Source organism: Dipodomys ordii, unplaced genomic scaffold (assembly GCF_000151885.1).
Source record: "Dipodomys ordii isolate 6190 unplaced genomic scaffold, Dord_2.0 Scaffold146, whole genome shotgun sequence".
In the NCBI taxonomy this organism is placed as follows: Eukaryota; Metazoa; Chordata; class Mammalia; order Rodentia; family Heteromyidae; genus Dipodomys; species Dipodomys ordii.
In genome coordinates, this window is record NW_012267362.1 from 2227542 (window position 1) to 2247956 (window position 20415).

Below are 20415 nucleotides of genomic sequence, written 5' to 3' on the forward strand. Positions count from 1 at the left end.
CACCAAAAAAGCCAGAAATGGAGTTGTGGCTCAAGTGGTGGAGCACCAGGCCTGAACAAAAAAGGCAAGGGACAGTGCCCAGGTTCTGAGTTCAAGCCTCAATACTGGTACATAAAGACAAAAAGAAAACAAGTAATGTGGCTTAATGGTAGAGTGCTTGCCTAGCATGCATTAAGCCCTGGGTTTGATTCCTCAGTACCACATAAACAGAAAAAGCTGGAAGTAGTGCTGTGGCTAAGATGGTAGAGTGCTAGTCTTGAGCAAAAGCAGGTCAGGGACAGTGCCCAGGCCCTGAGTTCAAGCCCCAGGACTGGCAAAAAAAAAAGTACAAAAAATAAGAGGGCTGGGAAGGTGGCTCAGTGGTAGAGTGCGTGCCTTGCATGCATGAAGCCCTGGGTTCAATTCCTCAGCACCACATAAGCAGAAAAAGTCAGAAGTGGAGCTGTGACTCAAGTGGCAGAATGCTAGCCTTGAGCTGAAGAGCTGAGGGACAGCACCTAGGTCCAGAGTTCAGGCCCCACAATAAAGAAAGAAAGAAAGAAAGGAAGGAAGGAAAGGAAGGGAAGGAAGGAAGGGAGAGAGAGAAAGAAAGAGAAAGAGAGGAAAGAGAAAGAGAGAACGAGAGAAAGATAAGAAAGAAAGAAGAGAAAAGAAGAAAACAAAAGAAATATCACCTACCAGACATAAAAGTGAGCTGCTGACCATCTTGGCCTCCAACCACTATGCAGTTTTAGTTTCCCATCGACACACATCCTTAGTTGATTTCCATCTAATTCCAATTATCCTGCCATGGTTTTCTTCTTGTTCTAACCAAGTAAGCTAGTAAGCTTAGTTCAGCATTTCATCACCAAATTTCATCCTCATAACCAAGTAAACCACACAGGGAAGAGCTGTCAGCATGGTGAGCACCTTGTTGCTCATCTCTGCTCAGAGTCCGGGCTGAGGTGTTCTTACAGGCTGGAGGACTGTGCTGCCCTGGCCTCTCACTTGTTCAGTGGAGTGATTATGAGCTATGCTGACCACATAATGCTCAGCCCTACTATGTAAGCAGTCATGGCCCCAAATGGGTTCTGGTTCTAAGTAAAAGTTCTATTGGGTTCTGACAAAAATCTCTCTGGAGGCATCTTTAGATTCCAAGACCCAGGTGAGTTGTTGAGGTAGGGTGAGGTAGGGAGACGTTCTAGCTCTTTCCAGCTATCTGTAAGGGATGCATTATTATGCTAAGGATATGGAGTCTTCTAGAAGAGTCTTGTTGAATATACAAAAATACAGGAGTGGGTGGGGGTGTGGAGAGAGAGAGAGAAAGAGAGAATAACAATAGAAATAACAACATGGTGGCTCATGCCTGTAATCTTAGCTACTCAGGAGACTGAGATCTGAGGATCAGGGTTCAAAGCTACTCACGGAAGAAAAGTTTGTGAGAGTCTTAAATTAAGCAGCAAAAGGCCAGAAATGGAGGTGTGGCTCAAGTAGAGTGCCAGCCTTGAGTAATAAAGTCAAGCAAGAGTTCAAGACTCTGAGTTCAGGCCCCAGATCAGTGTTACACGTACACGCGCGTGCACATACACACATAAGAAATAACACAAGCTATTTTTATGTGCTGATGGAAGAATTCTTTGGATTTCTAGCAGTGGGGTCCCTGTCTTTATATTTTTCATGTTATAGCAAAAATCAACATTATCAGTTTAAATGGAATGCTATTTTAGGAAATTCTATCTCCTCTTCCTAATAAGATGGGCTTAGAGATCAGCAACGAGCCCTCTGGGTCACAAAGGATATCAGTGTGACTTTGGGTTTAGCTGGGGTCCTAAAAAGTCCTATAATACTGAATTGTCTTCTCTTTTTTCTTTTTGCCATAGGCTTTTTAAAATAGTTTTCTTGTCCTCAAAAATCAGACAATGCTTTGTCAACAATTACTCAGTGATACTTCTTCATCTTCAAATAACATTCATTTTAAAGTCAGACTTAAACATAATTTTAAGGTGCTTCCACAGAGCATGTCTTGTAATGGTAATTCCTCCCCTTTCCCTTTAAACATCTTCACAGTTAAGGAGTGCCTAGCCTTCTGTCTTTGGCTATTCTTCAGTCTCTAACACAGAGATTGTTGTTGTTGTTGGGTTTTCTTTTCATTTAAAAACTTCTGTTTCTTGAGACGTGGCACATGCTTGTAATTCTTAGCTACTCAAGAAGCTGAGATCTGAGGATTGCAGTTCATAGCCAGTCCAAGCAGAAAAGTCCATGAGACTCTTATCTCTAGTTAACCAGCAAAAAGTTGGAAATAGAGATGTGGCTAAAGTACTAGTGTGCCAGCTTTGGGCAGAAAATGCCAAGTGAGAGTACAAGGCCCTGAGTTCAAGCTTGAATTCTCACTCTAGGCCACGCACTATACGAAGGGCTTTACATATGTTCTCCCATGTCATCGTCTTGCAGGTGTAATTGTTCATTTAGGAGAGAAAACTGAGATTCAAAAAAGTTAAAATGAGTCAGTGTTGCCTGCTTGGATTTTTAGTTACCCCAGAGGCTAAGGCAGGATGATCACTTGAGTTCTTGAGTTGAAGAAGCCAGAATAGGCTATATAGTGAGTCTCTGTCTCTAAAAAACAGAAAAGAAAAAAGAAGAAAAAAAACCCCTAAAGCTAAGTAACATTCCAAATAGCATGCAGTTAATGAGCAGAGAAGCTGGAATTGAAATTCCAGTCTCTCAATGTCTGTTTTCCCACAGTGCCTTTGGCTTTCCTGGAAATGAAACATTTTTCCCTGAATCTTCAACTTGGGTTGGAATAGCCTATAAATCTGTTCACAGAGATGTGCCTTTCTCATTTTATAGTCAACATTAACCTCTATAAATGATTTCAAAGAATCCTGTGGTTACACTCTCCTCTCCCACTCTCTAAGCAGTGTTTTTGGTTGTCCAACACTGGTATAAATCTATAAAGTAAGATCCTTGTGTAATATTTCCCTTATGCCTTTGACACATTTACTTTGTACTCTTTTGTTTTTCTTTGTAGAATTAAGCTCTCTTTGTCATAGTCTTTTCGCTTTTGAGGTTAACCAATAAATCACAAGCTCACAGACTCCTAAAATTTCCTGAAACAGAGCCTCAAAAGATTTGTACAGCCAACTCTAACATCAGATGGGCAAAACCCCCCAACTGCTGGCTGTGGTCTCTCTGGGCTACTAAACCTCACAGTCTGGCCTGTGCTTGAACGAGACACAGCCTTAATCACCCCACCTAACACTTGAGTTGTCCCAAAAGTTCACAAATCAAGAAGAGATATCCTTAAAGTGATGCCACCTATTTTCCCTTTATTGGGGGTGGGTGGGTGGGTGGGTGGGATGAGGCTTGAACTGAAGACCTTGCATTTGTTCCGCTTACTTGTTTGTGGCTACCACTTGTGCCATGTCTCCAGCCCACTGTTTTGCTGTTCCCCCCCCCCCACACACACTTCCTGCCATCTACACCTAGGTAAAAGTATCAAGGACTTTTCTGCCCAGGCTTGACTTCAAATGTCAGTCCTCCCAGATCTCAGCCTCCCTGAGTAGCTAGGATCACAAGCATGAGCCACTGGTCCCTGGCTGTAAATTTAACAAAAAGAAAAGGGATTCATTCCAACGGCAGGTGGTGGTTCTCTGACCATTTTCAGGAATGTCTAAAAGACACTCTACTGCTGCTGGGCTGAGCTGCTTAGAGAAGGAGGCTCTTGTTACTAGATTCCTGCCTGGACCCTAGTAGAAGAGAGATATTGGGCTGCGGTCTACTTCCATATGTTTAAAAGACCTATTTGTCCTCTCTGGGTCATATTTTAGTACTTCTCCGCCCTTTTCAGACCTACAAGGAAATCAGAGGAAGGGACCAGGAATGTCAGGAAATAACAGGCGACAAAGAGCACCATAGGGATAGTGGGTAACACAGCGGAGTGGGAAGAAATTGAAGCAAGGTTAGCCAGGCCCAAAGAGCATAAAAACAATGACCACAAAGCTAGGCACCTGTAATCCTAGCTACTCAGGAAGCTGAGGTCTAAGGATCAGGATTCAAAGCCTACCTAGACAGGATGGTTCCAGTGAGACTCTAATCTCCAATTAACTCCTTAAAAACTGAAAGTGGAACTGTGGCTCAAAGTGTTAGAGCACTAGCCTTGAGCCCAAAGAGCTCAGGGACAGTGCCCAAGCCCTGAGTTCAAGCCCCATGATTGGAAAAAAAAGGCTGGAACTGGAGAAAAGGACACTTGGAGCATTGAGGTTTATTATACCAGTGGGCCCAGAAGAGCTCCTACTACAAAATCTGAGCCCCAACTGACAGAAGAACCATCCTTTTATTGGGTAATGCTCAGGTGTTTTGAATTTTGGTTTTTCCCAGCAGTTACCATTTCTTGAAAATTACTTGCAAGCTGGTTCTGACAACACTGGTTGACTCATTCTGATAATGGCAGGTTTTCCTTATAAGTAGAGTGGCAGCTTTGGGTGATAAAGAAAAAAAAATACAATTTCACACATTATTCTAATATATTTAATAATGAAGCTCTTCTCATCCCTTCCAGGATAGACCACACAATGAACAACATCAATAAAAACCAGAAGATCTATTGTGACAATTAACAACCCCTAGATCAGGCCGCAGAAGAACAAGAGACAATCGTGCTTCACAATCATGGATGACACTGATATTTCAGAAGATACAATTTGCCGACAACAGGAGGATTTGCCTTATGATGAGGACCTGCCCCAGATGTTTTGCAATGACTATCATTTTACCTTCAAGAATGACAAACTCAATGCCTCAGGTCAGCTTATTCTGACAGGACCAGACCCTCAAGATAAGCCTGCACAAACGAAGACCTTGCAAAATTCAATTATGGCCATGGGTTGGGATAAAAGTACAAAAAATACAGTCTACAACAGTTATAATAAGGAGAAACTATCCATCATGGCTCTTCATATTCCAGCCTATAATTCAACTGATTCAAAGGCAAACATTTCTAATATTTTACACCATCGTCTTTTTAGAGAACAAATCTTAAGAGGCAAAGGTATTGATTGTGAAACACTCCCAGAGACCTCCAATACTGACAGTGTTGACAAAGCAGCTGTTATTAGAAATATAATTTCACGCTATGTTAAGAAGTCTTGCCACAAAGAACAAACCTCAGAATTCACTGGCCAACCCAAGCCAAAAAGGAGTGGTATAAACAGCAAGAAGCCAAGTCATTATCTAAGTGTGATAGCAGAAACTATCTCAGATATAGAAGAGCCTTGTGCTGCTAGAGATGGATTCTATCAAGAAAATCCACACTTCCTAACTGAAATTAAGGGGACAAGGGATAAAGAAAAATATTCCAGATGGCAGGTACCCCAGAAACAGCTGACTGAAAAAGCAGGTTCAAACAATGGGTTTAAAGATGGCCAAGGTCAAGTTCATCACCAGCACCTGAATTTCTCTAAGGTTGCCCCCAGAGTGAAAATCCCTAAAAATAACACAGTGGAGAAGCCATTTGCCATAGATAAACAAGTTAGCTTTTCTCCTACATTGAGAACAAAAGCAATGGCTTTACAAGAAATTTTAGAAGCCATGTCGAGGTCAGATGATGTTTCTAAACAACATCCAGAGCAACCAAAGAAAGAAGCAGAGCCTTTCCAACAACTGCAGGTAAATGAAAAGAGTCTCCTGTAAATGCTTAGTTGGTGGGCTTGAGAGGGTAGTTCTTGGTTTTCTTTCCCAGTGACTTGAACTCTCAGAAACTCAGTGGTGTCTCCATGAGAAGCATTGGGCTGACCCAGAATAACATATAAGAGAATAAAATGCAATTTCCCCAAGCTGGAATTTGGGTCTCTCTATTTTCCCAAATATCATCTATGTTTCAGCTCCTCCCCTGGCAGTCAGACTCACCTATTTGGCTGGTCCTGAACCTCTTCTCAGGACCAGCCCTGAATTCTTTGAACTCCTTCCTTGCTTGGAATATTCCATCTCAACTCATCAAAGGCCTGTTGGTTACTTTGGATTCTTCCCTTCCCTTTGAGTGACCTAACTTCCGATGCATCAAGTCACCATCTTTTCCATCCTCGCTTCTTTGCTGCTTCTGTCTTAGCAGTTTGCTCAGCCTGCTGTGGATCCTCATAATCTGGAAGTGTATGTGGTCATTTTCTTCTTCTAGACTGGCAGACACTGGGAAACAGTAAACTTTTTTGCATCTTCCATTGTCGGGCATCCTCCCCCCCACCCCCAAGGATAACATAATTCAAACTTACTATATTCAGGACCATTTAGTATCAGATTTTGTTAACGTTTATATTGCTACTCCCTCTTATCCCGTATGCTCAATGTCACCCAACTTGCTAACATATGGAGACTTAGATTCTCCTTGGATGAGGTTCAGTACTAAGGTAAATTCACCTTAGCAATCAAAGTAAATGTCTTAATTCTTTGGCACTTTGACAGGATTGTATAGTCTCCTTTTACTTCTTTTGTGGTACTGGGGTTTGAACTCAGGATCTTACACTTGTCAGGTAGGTGCTCTACTACTTGAGCCATACACCTAGCCCATTTTGCTGTGTGTGTGTGTCTAATTGTGGTGTTTAATTGTAGATAAGAATCTTACAGACTTTCCTTCCTAGGATGGTTTTGAACCAGGATCCTCAGAGTTCAGCCTCCTGAGTGGCTAGGATTACAGGCATGTAATCCTAGCTATTCAGATGGCTAAGAGCTGAGGATCATAGTTCAAAGCCAGCCCAGGGAGCAAAGCTCATGAGACACTTATCTCTTGTGGACCAGCAAAAAGCCAGAAGGAGCTATTATGGCTCAAGTGGTAGATCACCAGTCTTGAGTGACAAAGTTAAGGGACAACACCCTGGCCAGTTCACCCCCAGTACTGGTACAAAACCAAAAAGAACAATGGTTCTTTCTCTTCTAGAGTTGTGTTTGTGGACTAGTCTTAGGAGAAATGCTGGAGAGTATTCCACATGCTAGAATCAAACACAATCCAATGGCAGCTAATGTGTATCAGACTTACCACCTGCTAGATAGTATGTGAATATTTAACATGTAATCTTCATATAAACCCTATGAGGTAGATTATGTTATGATCCCTATTCTACTTCCAAGACATTTAAGACTTACATGATAGTACCTTGGTTGCTCAGCAAAGAAGCCTCAGAATGGAATTCAACCTCAGCCTCCTGGTCCAGTAATGGGCTGTCTGCATGGGGGTCAGAACATAGCAAGTCATTCGGAATACTACTGTCATCCATTGATCTCCACAGTAACATTTTCTTATTCTTTGTGTAGATGGAGCCTGAAAAGCACATCAGTCAACAACACACAGGTACTAATACCTTAAATTTTCTATATTTAAATAGCCTTTTTTTTCCCTGGGTGCTGGTCCTGGGGCTTGAACTCAGGACCTAGGTTCTATCCCAGAGGTTTTTTTGTTTTGTTTTGTTTGTTTTTTGTTTTACTCAAGGCTAGTTAGTGCTCTACCACTGGAGCCATAGTTCCACTTCCAGCTTTTTGCTGGTAATTAGAGCTGAGAGTCAAATGGATTTTCCTGCCTGGACTGGCTTTGAATCATGATCTTCAGATCTCAGCCTCCTGAGTAGCTAGGATCATAGGCAGGAGCCGCTAGCGTCTGGCATAAATAGGAATTTTGAACACAAACAAATAAAAACATATAGCAAATGATGGTGATCTACCACAGACTTCTATTTCTAGTATTTAATAAAACTATAAATTTAAATGAATCTTAGCCTAAATTTACTCTCTCTTATTTACAGGAAAAGAAATGGAGACAAACCTCTTGAAGTTGACATTAGCCTCTCAGAAAATCCCTTCCTCAAATTCTTACATTTTTCTAAAGATATCCCAAGGGACACAGATGTGCCAGAAGTTAAAAGAACAGACTGATCAACTGAAGAAGAAGGCAATACTTTGAAAGCTTGTTATAAATATTGGAAATAACCAAATTCAAACACAAATGGCCAAACCGCTAATTCAATATATTGCATTTTTCTACCACAGGTACAAGAATTTTCCAAAGAGGTACAAGAATTTTCTAGAAGAATCAATCAGGAGTCTCCCAGTGACTTACAAGACAGAAGAATGGTAATGACTTCAATCCACTTTTTTAAAATAGTGACTTACAAGACAGAAGAATGGTAATGACTTCAATCCACTTTTTTAAAATACTTGGCAATTTGACATAGGCAATTACAAATGACTTTATAAAGCAATGTCGTCTCTTCAGTGGTGGGAATGAGAAGAGATGTTTGGCTAAAAGTTAAACCATCTTAGTTTCTGAGGATAAATGAACATATACACATATCTGTTTCTAGATATATGAGTCTTTCTTTTTTTTTAAGTCTTACCAAGATTTAATGTACATTTATTGTTGTTGTTTTTTTTTTTTTTTTTGGTTGGTTGTGGGGCCTGAACTGTGGGCCTAGGCACTGTCACTCAGCTTTTCAGCTCAAGACTAGCACTCTACCACTTGAGCCACAGCACCACTTCCAGCTTTTTTTGCTTATGTGCTAAGGAATCGAACCTAGGGCCTCATGCAAGCAAGGCAAGCACTCTACCACTGAGCCACCTTCCCAGCCCCAAACATTTGTTCTTAATACGTGGAACATATAGTATAAAGATTTCATATTGAATAAATGATATGCATTAAGCCAAAAGAGGAAAAAAGAATTTACATTAAGTTTTAGCTACATTGTTGAAATACAAATATGCAGATTTTATCACTGAAAAAATATGAGTCTTTTTCTTCCTTGAGGCATTTATAACATTTTTACATACCTTACCAGTAGCCAGTAATAATAAATAATAAACCAATAATAATAAATCTGAGTCCATGGTTTGTTCCAGAGTAGCATGTGCATATAGGTCATTATAAAGAGCAAACCCAGGTGGCTCATACCTGTAATCCTAGCTATGCAGGAGGCTGAGAGCTAAGGATTGTTGTTTGAAGCCAGCCTATGAGACTCTTACCTCCAATTAACCACTCAAAAGCTGAAAGTGCAGTTGTGGCCAAGTGGTAAAAGCACTAGCCTTGAGGATAAAAGCTCAGGGACAGCGTCCAGGCCTAGGATGGACACACACACACACACACACACACACACACACACACACACACACACACACACACAAACCAAAAGTTAAGCTCAAATCAAGCTTTACAGATTTAAAATATTTTACTTTCTTGCTTATTTACTACATTTATTCAAATAAGTAATCCATGTTGTTACTATAACAGCCTTGTTTGCAGTCCAGGGTGGTGGGCAGTGGAGGTAGAGCAATGGGGAGACCCATAAATGGGCTCAAGATGGACAATATAGTTTGTACCATGGTCTCAGCAATGGAAGTCCAGGTTCAGCCAAGCTATGCTACAAAATCGCCAAGTGTGAACAAAACCCAGAGGAACTCAGGTGCTAAAGGACATAGGTGGCCTCTGTCATCAATTATTAAATCATGCATTCTGAAGACATTTATCTGGCATGAGTTAAATGTCCCAGACTCTCAGAGTCTAGGGATTTGGATATGGAAAAAGAAATTCTGCCTTTTCCAATGATTTTAGTCTGCTAGAAACAACAGCTTGGTGAACTGATCAGTAAAAGATCACTTGAGTAATGTTGGAGCTGGCGCTCACAGCAGCCCAGGAGAGAGAGGTGCATCCTTGCCAGCGAGGGAAGTGATTTCTGCTATGGACATTACAGGGGAACTTGGCAGAGTAGGTGGCACAAGAGTCTTCTAGAAGAAGGAAACACATGCAATGACACATGGGAAAGAAAGCGCTGCAAGCGTGAGGATCTATGTGGCCCTGTAAATTCCTGGGTAGAACCAAGAGTCCACATGGTAAAGTGGAAGAGCAGTCTAATCAGGGAGTCAAGGACATTTGCAAGGCCTCTGAGCTTGGATTTTTGTTTTGAGTTTGAGCAAGGGGACAAGAATGCAGGTACCAGTTACTTAGGAATCGGTAAGTCAGGACAAGTTCTAAGGCCCTGAATCAGGGCTGGCAGTAAGGGTGGAGAGGGGGATAGATCTACACATAGGGGTGATAGACTGAAAGGGAGGGTGAATAAAGGAAGAGGGGATAATTGAGACCAAGTGAAATATCCAGATCAGACCGGTGTGAAAGGCAGGCAGGAGGCAAGGTGTCAAGTATAATTGAAGACTTGCGATCAAGGCTCCAATAGGATATCCAAGTGGAAAGGTGGTGTGTGTAGTTAAAGCAATGGATCTAGCCCTTGGAGGGGTTTGGATCAGAAATAAGGATTTATCAAGGATAAAGTCATAGGCGATAATAACTAGAGGGAAGGGGGAAAAAAGATGCTCCCAAGGGAGAATGAAGGGGGGGGGGAACCTACACAGGGTCAGGAGCAGACCTGAAGGAGCAGAGCTACTGACACTAAGAAAAAGGAAGGCTTTAAGAAGGTGAGAAAAAGGGCCGTGCCACCAAATGTTCAAGAAAGGAAGAGACTAAGACATGGATTGACTTAGGCTACCAAGAAGGCATAAGGGTTCTTGCTTGGCAAGCTTGGTGTCAATGAAGTGGTGTGTGTGAAAGCCAATTGCTAAGAAATAAATGATACACAAGGCATCAAAAAATTAGGACTTGGGGAACTGGCTGAACATAGAATCGAGAGGGTCCAGAAAGCAGACCTGGTTCAAGGCCTTTAGAGACTTCAGAAGTTTCTTCCTGATGGTAGAAAGTAAGCAGGGATTCCTACTGGGGCTGAGATAGTAAAGGGCTCCTGACAGCCCATGGTCTGAGAGGCCCATTTGGTTCAGGGCTAAAAGGAGACAGGAGCTTAAAAGAAGTAGCTGCAGCTGGAGGAATGGCTGGCCAATGTGGTGCTTGGTAGGAGGGTGTAAGTCAATCCACAATGACATAGAAAGGAGGGAACTGGAGAAATAAAGACCCTTACCTTGTCCTTTGCCAACTCCTTTCTCCTGTCACTATCTTCTATTGGCTGCAAACAACTAAAGCCAAGACAGATGGGAGCCTGGTGAGGTTTCTGAGCCACAGAGAAAGATGGAGGCTAAATATTGGGTTTCTCCCAAGACTGGTGGAAAACATCCACCAGACTTGCCATTTTTATACCTTATAGCCAGCAGGTTTCCAAACTTGGATTCTTTTTCTTTTTTTGTGTGCCAGTATTGGGGCTTGAACTCAGGGCCTTGCACTCAAAATTCCCTTTTTCCCACAAGGTTGGCACTCTACCACTTGACCCACACTTCCATTTACAGCCCTTGGCTGGTTAATTGGAGTTAGGAATCTTTCAGTCTTTCCTGCCCGGGCTGGCTTTGAAATAGACATCCTCAGATCTCAGCCTACTGAGTAGCTAAGATTACTGGCAGTGCCCAGCAAATACACAGAATTACAGATTGCTCCACTTAGGAAGGCCTGGGGCCACTAAATACATCCATCTGAGAGAGAGGAAAAGAGAGAAGGGGGAGGAGAAGACAGTTAAAGGGAAGGGAAGAGGAGAGAAGGGAGGGGAGGGGAAAGCAACTGTTGCAGCCATGTGCTAAGAGCATGTAGTGATGGCCGGGCTGGTCCTCGGGTGGTCTCAGTATATTTTAGGTGTTTAAGTCTGAGAAACGGCACTGCAGAAGCAAGTGGGAACAGCATTTAGAACTACTGTAGGGCATTGTGTTTGGAGGACAATGACTACATCTGCAGGCTTGTGAATGACTCTTGTGATTTTGTGCCATAGGTCCCGGAGCAACTGCAGGGCCACCTTGAAGTGGATCAAGACTGTCTGGCCACCACGGAGAAGCACCCGACCTTGCACGAGCAAACCCTTAAGTGTGAATCCTCAGCTATGGGCGACTTCAATCCGGAAAGGTTAGTGTTAAAACAACTGTGCAAGGTGGTTGGGCCAAAGGCCACCTTTATGTAGGAGTTAGTTCTTGGAAACTGTCTAGACTAACTGTTACCTGATGCCACAGTGGTATAGAATACTTCTGTGCGAGTGGTATCTGCTGAGACAGAGGTGCTGTGCCACCTTTTTTGGAGGGATGAACGACAGTACGGGGATTTGAACTCAGGGCCTCATGCTTGCCAGGCAGGCTTTCTACCATTGAGCCACACCTCCAGCCCTGCTTTTTTTCTGGTTATTTGTTTCTGCCTGGGGTCAGCCTTGAACTGTAATCCTCCTATCAGTCTCCAATAAAGCTAAGTATTACAGGCATGAGCTATGGGGGACTCAGCTCTGTGCCATGTTTTTGCATTTTGTTGGATGTTATTTTCATTGGTTCTGAGACCCAGATGAACACAAGAAAATCCTAGAAAAGCTGGGGGATTTCGTTCCTCTCCTCTCCTCTGTTCTCTGTTTCTCTCACTTACACTTTACTGCTCCTGCCTAGTGTTGTCTCCTGTTCCTCTCCCTACTTTTTCTCATCCACTGATAATTTGGAAGGGCAGTGGGCAGAAGTTCATAGTAGAACTGATTTGTGGCAGGGTAAGGGACCAAAAATCCTGATAAAGAAAAATGGTAAATAAAGCTTGATTTCTTATTAATTGATTTCTGAGCCATGTAATCCTAGCTATTCAGGAGTTTGAGATCTGAGGATAAAGGTTTGAAGACAGCTCAGACAGGAAAGTCCAAGTGACTCTTATTTCCAATTAGCCTACAAAAAAAACTAGAAGTGGAGGTGTGGCTCCAGTGGTAGAACACCAGCCTTGAGGGGAAAGAGCTGGGCAAAAGTGAGATCTGGAGTTAAGGTCCCAGTACCAGCATACACACAAAAAGACTCTGAAGTTAATTCACATTAGAAACTTGGCTTCATTCTCATTTTTTATGGAATCATTTTCTTTTCTCTCCACTACAAATAATTTTAAGAAACATTCCAGAATTCCAGGCTAAATCTGTTTCCACTTAATTTCCTGAATTAGAAGAATCCATTGAGTAGGATTAGTACTTAAGTCCAACTCTTTCTATTCATAGCATGTCAACACAGAATCATTCCTGATGCCAAAATATTTTAGTGACCTATGTTTCAGGATTAGTATTCTGAGGTATTTTTCCTGAGGTACAATTCTACTTACTAAAAATGAATAAGACTTTTGTGGACCTTTATTTCCATATTGAGTAATAAATACCTGGGAGGGGATTTTAATGTTGTTTTTCCCCCTCAAAGGTTTATTTCTACTACACCCCTGGGGGAAGATATGTTCATATGCTTCTGCTATTCGTTAAATTAATGGAATAGGTATATTTGTTTTCCAAGGAATCTCTGGTTTTTAGCAATCATTTCTAAGACAGGCATCTGTGCACATTGAGACCAAAGTTATGCAGTGCTTATTTATATCCTAGTTACAACCACACTGGGCCTGGCATGAGTATAAATCAAAAGGATTTTTAGCTGCCCTTATATCCCATATATGGGAAAAGCTTTCAACACTGGGCATGGGAGGAGCCAGCGGCTCCCATAGCTCACTTAAGGTCACCCCTCAGGACAAGGGAGGCTGATCAGGTCAAGATGGACCCTCTTATTCTTCCTGGATTAACAAGTCAATGGCTGGAATACCATATACCCTACAGACTTTCAAGGTCTTAAAGTTTCAAGAAATGTCTTACGTGTTTAGTCCAAAGGTGAATGTAGATATCTTTCTGTAAGGGCAAGAAGTCTGTAAATTCATTGAATCATCGCTTGCTTCCCTAAACCCCTCTGCTGGACAGCTGCTGGCTTATACCTGTAATCCCAGCTACTCAGGAAGATCTGAGGATCCTGGTTCTGAGGATTGAGGTTCAACGTCAGCCCAGGCAGGAAGGCTATGAGACACTTACCTACCATTAACAACCAAAAAGCCAGGAGTGGACAGAACCTAGGCCCTAAGTTCAAGCCCCAGTACTGGTGCACATGTAATGAAGTCCAAATGTGATTCTTTTGCACAGTAACCAGAAGCTAAAAATTCAAGGAAAGGGGTTCTACCTCCATTTATCCCTTCTTCCTGATATTTTCTCTATTGTCTAAATGTCTCAAAAATGTCTTTCCTCTATCTCCCAATATTCATGTTTTTTACCTCCTTTTTTCTTCCTTCACTCAGCCCTCCAGCCTCTTCTATCACGTCCTCGAGTTTTTCTTTTGACTACCTGAAGATTTTGCTCCATCATTTCACTTTTTTTTTCTTTTTTATGCCAACATTAGGGCTTGAACTCAGGGCTTTAAACTCTCACTTGGCTTGCTTATTCATTGCTGATGCTCTACCACTTGAGCCACTCCTTCAGTTCAGCCTTTTCTTGCCCAGGCCATCCGGGGCAGAAAAATTGATGATACTTTAAAAAAATATACCTAAAAATTGTTTCCATAAAGGACTCTGAAATCACTAGATCAGGATCAGATAAGCAAAGTATTGTTATTCCCTGGTGTAGCTGAGACATTAGATGTTAAAAAAAAAAAGAGGAAGTGATTTATCAAATGATACATAGTTCATTGGCAGCAAATGAAGATCGGAACCCAGGACTTAGAAATGAGACTATAAACAGGCTGCTAGTGAGGCAGGTGTGCATCTCCCTTTCTGTTGGAAGGCAGGCCACAGTGATAATATAAGATCAGCATTGTGGCCAGCAATAGGGCTGATTGATTGCACAGCCTCTATAATTACTCTGAGAAGTAGAGGCTGCTTAAAGATATTCAAGAGGAAACTGATGGACACAAACACACTTCTGCTCTCCCTCTTTCTTGGGGTTTTCCAGACACGCTGGATGGCTTGGCCTCCATATCCTCTTTGCCCTCCAATGAGATAATACCCTGACCTACAGCCTAATTTTGTGCCAGGAAAAATGGTCTGTGTGCATGCATACACTCCTAATTCATGGAGTCACTGAATTCTATTTTAATAATTCATGAAATATTTCCAAAGTCCATGAATCATAATATTTAAAATGGAACCAGCTTTTAATAATTGGAAGGTATTTTGAGCATTGGCTTTTGAAACATCTTATTAGTTTAGTCACAATGAAGTTGAAGTTTCAAGGAAGAGATACTTCTGATGACTAATGAAATGTAGGTTTATAGTTCTTTTTCTAAATAAAGAAGTATGTGCTCAGTGACATAATTATTTCCTCCGAGTCTGCTTTTGAATTTTCTATCTTGGGTTAAATTCTTTTGGATTGTCTACATATAAAGAAAAGACTGGAAATGCCAATCAATCGGCATTGTCTTTATATATTGCTTTGTGTTCTCAACTTTCAGAACATTTCAGACTAAATTAAAATTGTGAGGAATTGTCATTTAAACTAGTTGACACTAGTTTCATACAGCATTTAAACTATTTGACACATTTAAACTAGTTGACACTAATTGCATACAGCATTGAAAGATGGAACTTGGAGCGGATATCCAAAATTTGAATAAGGTTTTTGTAAGAGCTAAGTACAAGGTAAGATTAGCCAGCACCTGTGGCTTAAGCCTGTAATCCTAGTTATTCTGGAGGCTAAGATCTGAGGATCATGATTTGAAGCCAGCCTGGGCAGACAAATCTGAGAGACTCTCATCTCCAACTAACCAGCAAATGCCAGAAGTAGAGGTGTGGCTCAAGTGGTAGAGTACCAGTCTTGAGTGAGAAAGCATCCTGGCCCTGAGTTCAAGTCCCAATACCAGCATACACCCTTCCCACCACCACACACATTATAAAAAATTAGTTCTTCCAAAGAAGTATGCTTGCCTCCTCAAAACACGTTGGTATCTAGCAAAATCTGAGTCATTAAGGCCCAACCTCAGAGGCAGGTTATTTCCCTGCCCTTGATACCCAGCCCTACTCCTCAGTCAGAACTCAACTGCAGCTTTGAGCTCCTTCAACTCTGGGTCTCACTTATTCTGTGCCTTGGAATTCGTCTTAGCATGCTGAACAGCTGCCTGAATGCCTGGATAGAGTGGAGGCTCAATACAGGAAACTTAAGGCTTCCATGGGTTGGACAGCCAATCTCAGGGTGTGGCTCACAGTCTGTAAGGTTCACAGCACTTAGGCCTGTGAGGCCTGAATCTGAATTACCTTCAAGGGGGTATAGGAGCCTGATGAGTCAGCCCACCATCTGCCCAGCAGTTTCCTCACATCTGGATTTGTTCTTCATTTGTTCCCAAGTTCACAGCATCTGTTGGGAAATGATGACATGGTTATGTCCAGGGTTTTGGCCAGTGCTGAGATGTGTGAAAGAATTCACCATTAGGGCTGGGAAAGTGGCTCAGTGGTGGAGTGCTTGCCTTGTTTGCATGAGGCCCTGGGTTTGATTCCTCATAAGCAGAAAAATCTGGAAGTGGTGCAGTGGCTCAAGTAGTAAAGTGCTATCCTTGAGCTGAAGAGCTCAGGGACAGCGCCCAGGCCCAGAGTTCCATGACCGCCAAAAGAAAAAAGAATTCACCATTCACCAAAAGGCAGTATGGCTAAGCAAGAGGGCAAAGGTATATTCACTTTCCATGAGAGTAAAGGGGCAGACACCCATGGGCAGTGTCACCCTGGGTGGGGTTAGAGTTGTGTTTCATGAGCATTTAAGATGCAGAAGGATTACACTGCTAACGTTTTGTAGTTTTAGCTCAGTAGCTGTTGCAGGAAGCTGCTGTGGAGGGGGGAGTCAGTTTCTTGATTTTTTTTTTTTTACCAAGGTCGTTGTTAGTTGGCAATATTTTAGTTTGTAATATGTTGTCTAAACAGGAGATAGAACTGCTTCTTCAAAACAAAATGAAGTAGTCAAGAAGTAGTCTTCCTTCCAGACAGAATGGAATCTTGCAAAATGAAATGAAGCTACTTTGAGCTGGGGCCTTCCAAAAAATTCTGTAACTTCACAATGAATAAACCTGAAGAGAGTGTACAACTAGTATTCATTTGCTCATTCATATAGCAATTATTGCTGTTTTGCTAGGCACCTTTTTGTTGTGTTGGGGATATGAAATAAGCAAAACAGACAAAGCATCTGCCTCACTTCTGTGAGCGAGATACATTAACAGAGTTGAAATATAAGTAGGTGTGGTGGTAGATTCCTATAATCCCAGCACTTGGAAGGCTGAAGCAAGTGGACTGAATTTAAGAACAGCTTGTCCTCCAAAAAATATGATTATAGAATGTTAAAAATGCTATGCAAATTTGCCTCAGTGGCTCATGCCTATGGTAATGGCAGATATAGGACTGTGGTTTGAGGCTAACCTGGACAAAAATAAAAGACTCTATTGAAAAATAACTAAAGCAAAAAAGAGTTGGGTACACAGGTTAAGTGGTAGAGCACCTGCTCACAAGCTCAAGATCCTCAGTTCAAACTTTAATATCACTAAAAACAAAATAAAAGGACTGTGAATGTGGCTTGGTGGTAGAGTGCTTGCTTAGCAAGCATGAAGCCCTGGGTTTGATTCCTCAATACCATATAAGCAGAAAAGGCCAGAAGTGGTGCTGTGGCTCAAGTGGTAGAGTGCTAGCTTTGAGTTTAAACAAAAACAACAACAACCCCCCCCCAAAAAAAAAACAAAACAAAACAAGGACAGTGGCCAGGCCTTAAGTTCAAGCCCTAGGACAACAACAACAACAAACCAAATAACAATAACAACAACAACAACAACACACACACACACACAAAATTGAGTGGTGGGGCTCACATCTGTAACCCTACCTATTCATGACTTTGAGAACTGAGGATCCTGGTTTGAAGTCCATTCAGGCAGGAAAGTCTATGAGACTTATATTCTCAATTAACCAGCAAGAATCCAGAAGTGGAGGGGTGGCTCAAGTGGTAGAATTCCAGCCTTGAGTAAAAAAAGCCAAGAGAAAGCATGAAGCCTTAAATTCAAGTCCCACTACTGGCATAAAATTTAAAGAAAAAGACAGCGCTATGCTAGAAGTAAGACCTTACAAGCAGATTACCTGGATTCAAATACTGGCCCTGTCGAATACCAGCTTTGTGATGCTGGAAAAGCTACATGATATCTCTGTGCCTTCTTAGCTCTCTTAGCTTACCAATGCTGTCATGGCACTTAAATGAGTTCATATATGTAAAGGAGTTAAAACAGGGCCTGGCTCACAGCAAGTACATTACCTGGGTATTAGATATGCTTATTAAGTAATGAGACAGGACCAAAGTAGGTGTGGGAGGACCATGTTGCTGAGGGAGGGAGGAGGCATGGAGGCTGCAGCTAGAAAAGGAGCCTGGGAAAGGGACTCCATGCCTGCTCAGGGTGGCCTGGGCATGCTGATCTGACCCTGAGTCACTGCCTCAGGCACTGAGCCCTCAATGGCAGCTTCCTGTGTGTTACCCCACATAATCAAGGAGCACCGGGATGATCTTCCTGACCTGGGGGCCAGCAAGAGGTTAGTAGAAGCCCTTTCCCCACCTGCACCCACAACCGGTTTATCTATTTCCTCCCCACTATCCTGAGGAGGGGTGAGATGGCTGGGGCATGGGGGAAGGACTGGTCTAGGGCTCACATGACATCCACCCACAATCACACCTCAGCTGTTCCCACCCATGCTCCCAGGAGGGCCAAATTGAATTCCCAAGGCGGCTTCATCATGTTAATGAGAAATCAGGCAATCTCCCCTAAAAAGGCTCCCCGGTAGCTCAAAACCTGATTCTCAAATGCAAAATGAAACTACTCTATTTTAAAATTTAATACTATTTACCTAAATAGGTCAAGTGAACATGCATTTACCCAGCACTAGCCAGATCAAATGGCCACATGCCTGTGTTCGGAATCCAGGGTAATATATCCTGTGACCCAGTCTGACTGACTCCTCTCCTGTGCATTCTGTTGTCTCTTTAATTATGGTCGGGGTTGATGCATGTGACTCTGGAACTGGCATCATCATCAAGATCACTTGGCTCTTTTTTTTTTTAATGGTGCTGGGCCTTCTGCATGATGGGTAAGTTTCTACCACTGAACTACAGCCCTACCCCCAGGCTCTTAACACTAATTGTCAGCCTGGCATTAGTGCCCACAATGGCTGCTCCTGTTCCTAAAACTTCTCACTGTTCCAGCTCACAGGAGAAACCAGATGGGGTACCTGAACACAGACCAAGGCTGCTCTAACATCACAGATCTGCTTACAATGCAAGCTTAGGTTCAGTGGGTCTTGGACTCAGCGCTCCCAGAGTGCAGCAAATAAACTTCCAGGTGATGCCACTCTTTGAGTAGCAAGGATCTGGAGATGATCCATTATGCATCAGTTGGAATTACTGGGATTCAACATTTCTGGGTCTGAAATGACAATAGCATTGGAATTATCAGTACAATAATGTTCTAAGGAATAGCTTAGAATAAATGACACAGTCCATATTAATGCTCATATTAAAACTTGATGGAGGGGATCTCCTCTAACATGAATCAGTTTTAACTGTCAAGGAAGGAGGACCCTGAAATCTTAGCAATGATAAAAGAAAGCTACAAAAAAATCCACTATTTAAATTATTATAAATGTGAAACTGCAAAATAAATCTAAAAAATAGTAAGATATGGTGGTATACAACTGCAATCCAAGCTTCTTGGAAGATAAAAGCTGATCTTGGCAAAATTAAAACAAAAAAGCTAGGGGCACAGGTCAAGTGATAAAGTACTAAGTGCTGGGTCCAATCTCCTCCCACAATGGGAAAAAAATTGGAAGTCAGAAAATAGCAGTAGATAGATAAAATTCCCTGAGAAAAGTCATTGCTAATATTTTGGTGCATGTTCTTCCAGTGTTTGCTGCACATGAACCTTTTTATAAAAATAGGGTCATACTATATATATTGTTTTATGGTCAATAATTTTCATTTAACATATGGTAGGCCTCTGCCCACATCTCTTAGAATTAATCTACATCTTCCTTTTGATAAGATGTTAGAACAACATACATGCCTCCAACCCCATCTTCTATACCTGCTTTGCCAGGGTGTATTTCATGAACCCTGATGCATTTAAGCAATGTATTGATAGACATTGTTATTTATTTTCTCCCTAGTTCTTAGATATTATAAATATGGCTTCAAGCCTGGCCATACAGGCTCACTCATGTCTGTAAGCTTACTCAGAAGGAAAAAATTCAGAGGATCTCTGTGTGTGTGTGTGTGTGCACGCGCACACGCGCAGGCCATCTGGATCTTGAACTCAGGACCTGGGTGCTATCCCTGAGTTGTTTTTTTTTGTTGTTCAAGGCTAGCTCTCTACCACTTTGAGCTACTTTTGCCTTTTTGGTGCTTAATTGGAAATAAGTCTCATAAATTTCCTACCTGGGCTAGGTCCTCAGATCTCAGCCTCTTCAGTAGCTTGGATTATGGCATGAGCTATCAATGCCCCACAAGGATCTCAGTTTGAAACAAGCCTAGGCAGGAAGGTTTGAGACTCCCCTTGAAAAATAAGCAACAGAAGGCAAAGTTGGAGGTGTGGCTCAAGTGGTAGAGCATGACCTATGAGTAAGAAAGTGAGCAAGAAAATCAAGCAAGAGGCATTGAGTCCAAACTCCAG

General features: G+C 42.1%; 1 protein-coding gene across 1 annotated transcript in view; it reads left to right on the forward strand.

The window, feature by feature from the left end:
• The first annotated feature begins 4647 nt into the window (after nucleotides 1-4647).
• Aknad1 (AKNA domain containing 1) overlaps nucleotides 4648-20415 on the forward strand; it is a 33166-nt gene continuing 17398 nt past the window's right edge. Inside the window, 6 exon segments of the mRNA XM_013031846.1 lie at nucleotides 4648-5643; nucleotides 7279-7315; nucleotides 7764-7909; nucleotides 8029-8091; nucleotides 11706-11864; nucleotides 14609-14702. Coding sequence (XP_012887300.1) covers nucleotides 4648-5643; nucleotides 7279-7315; nucleotides 7764-7909; nucleotides 8029-8091; nucleotides 11706-11864; nucleotides 14609-14702 — 1495 coding nt within the window.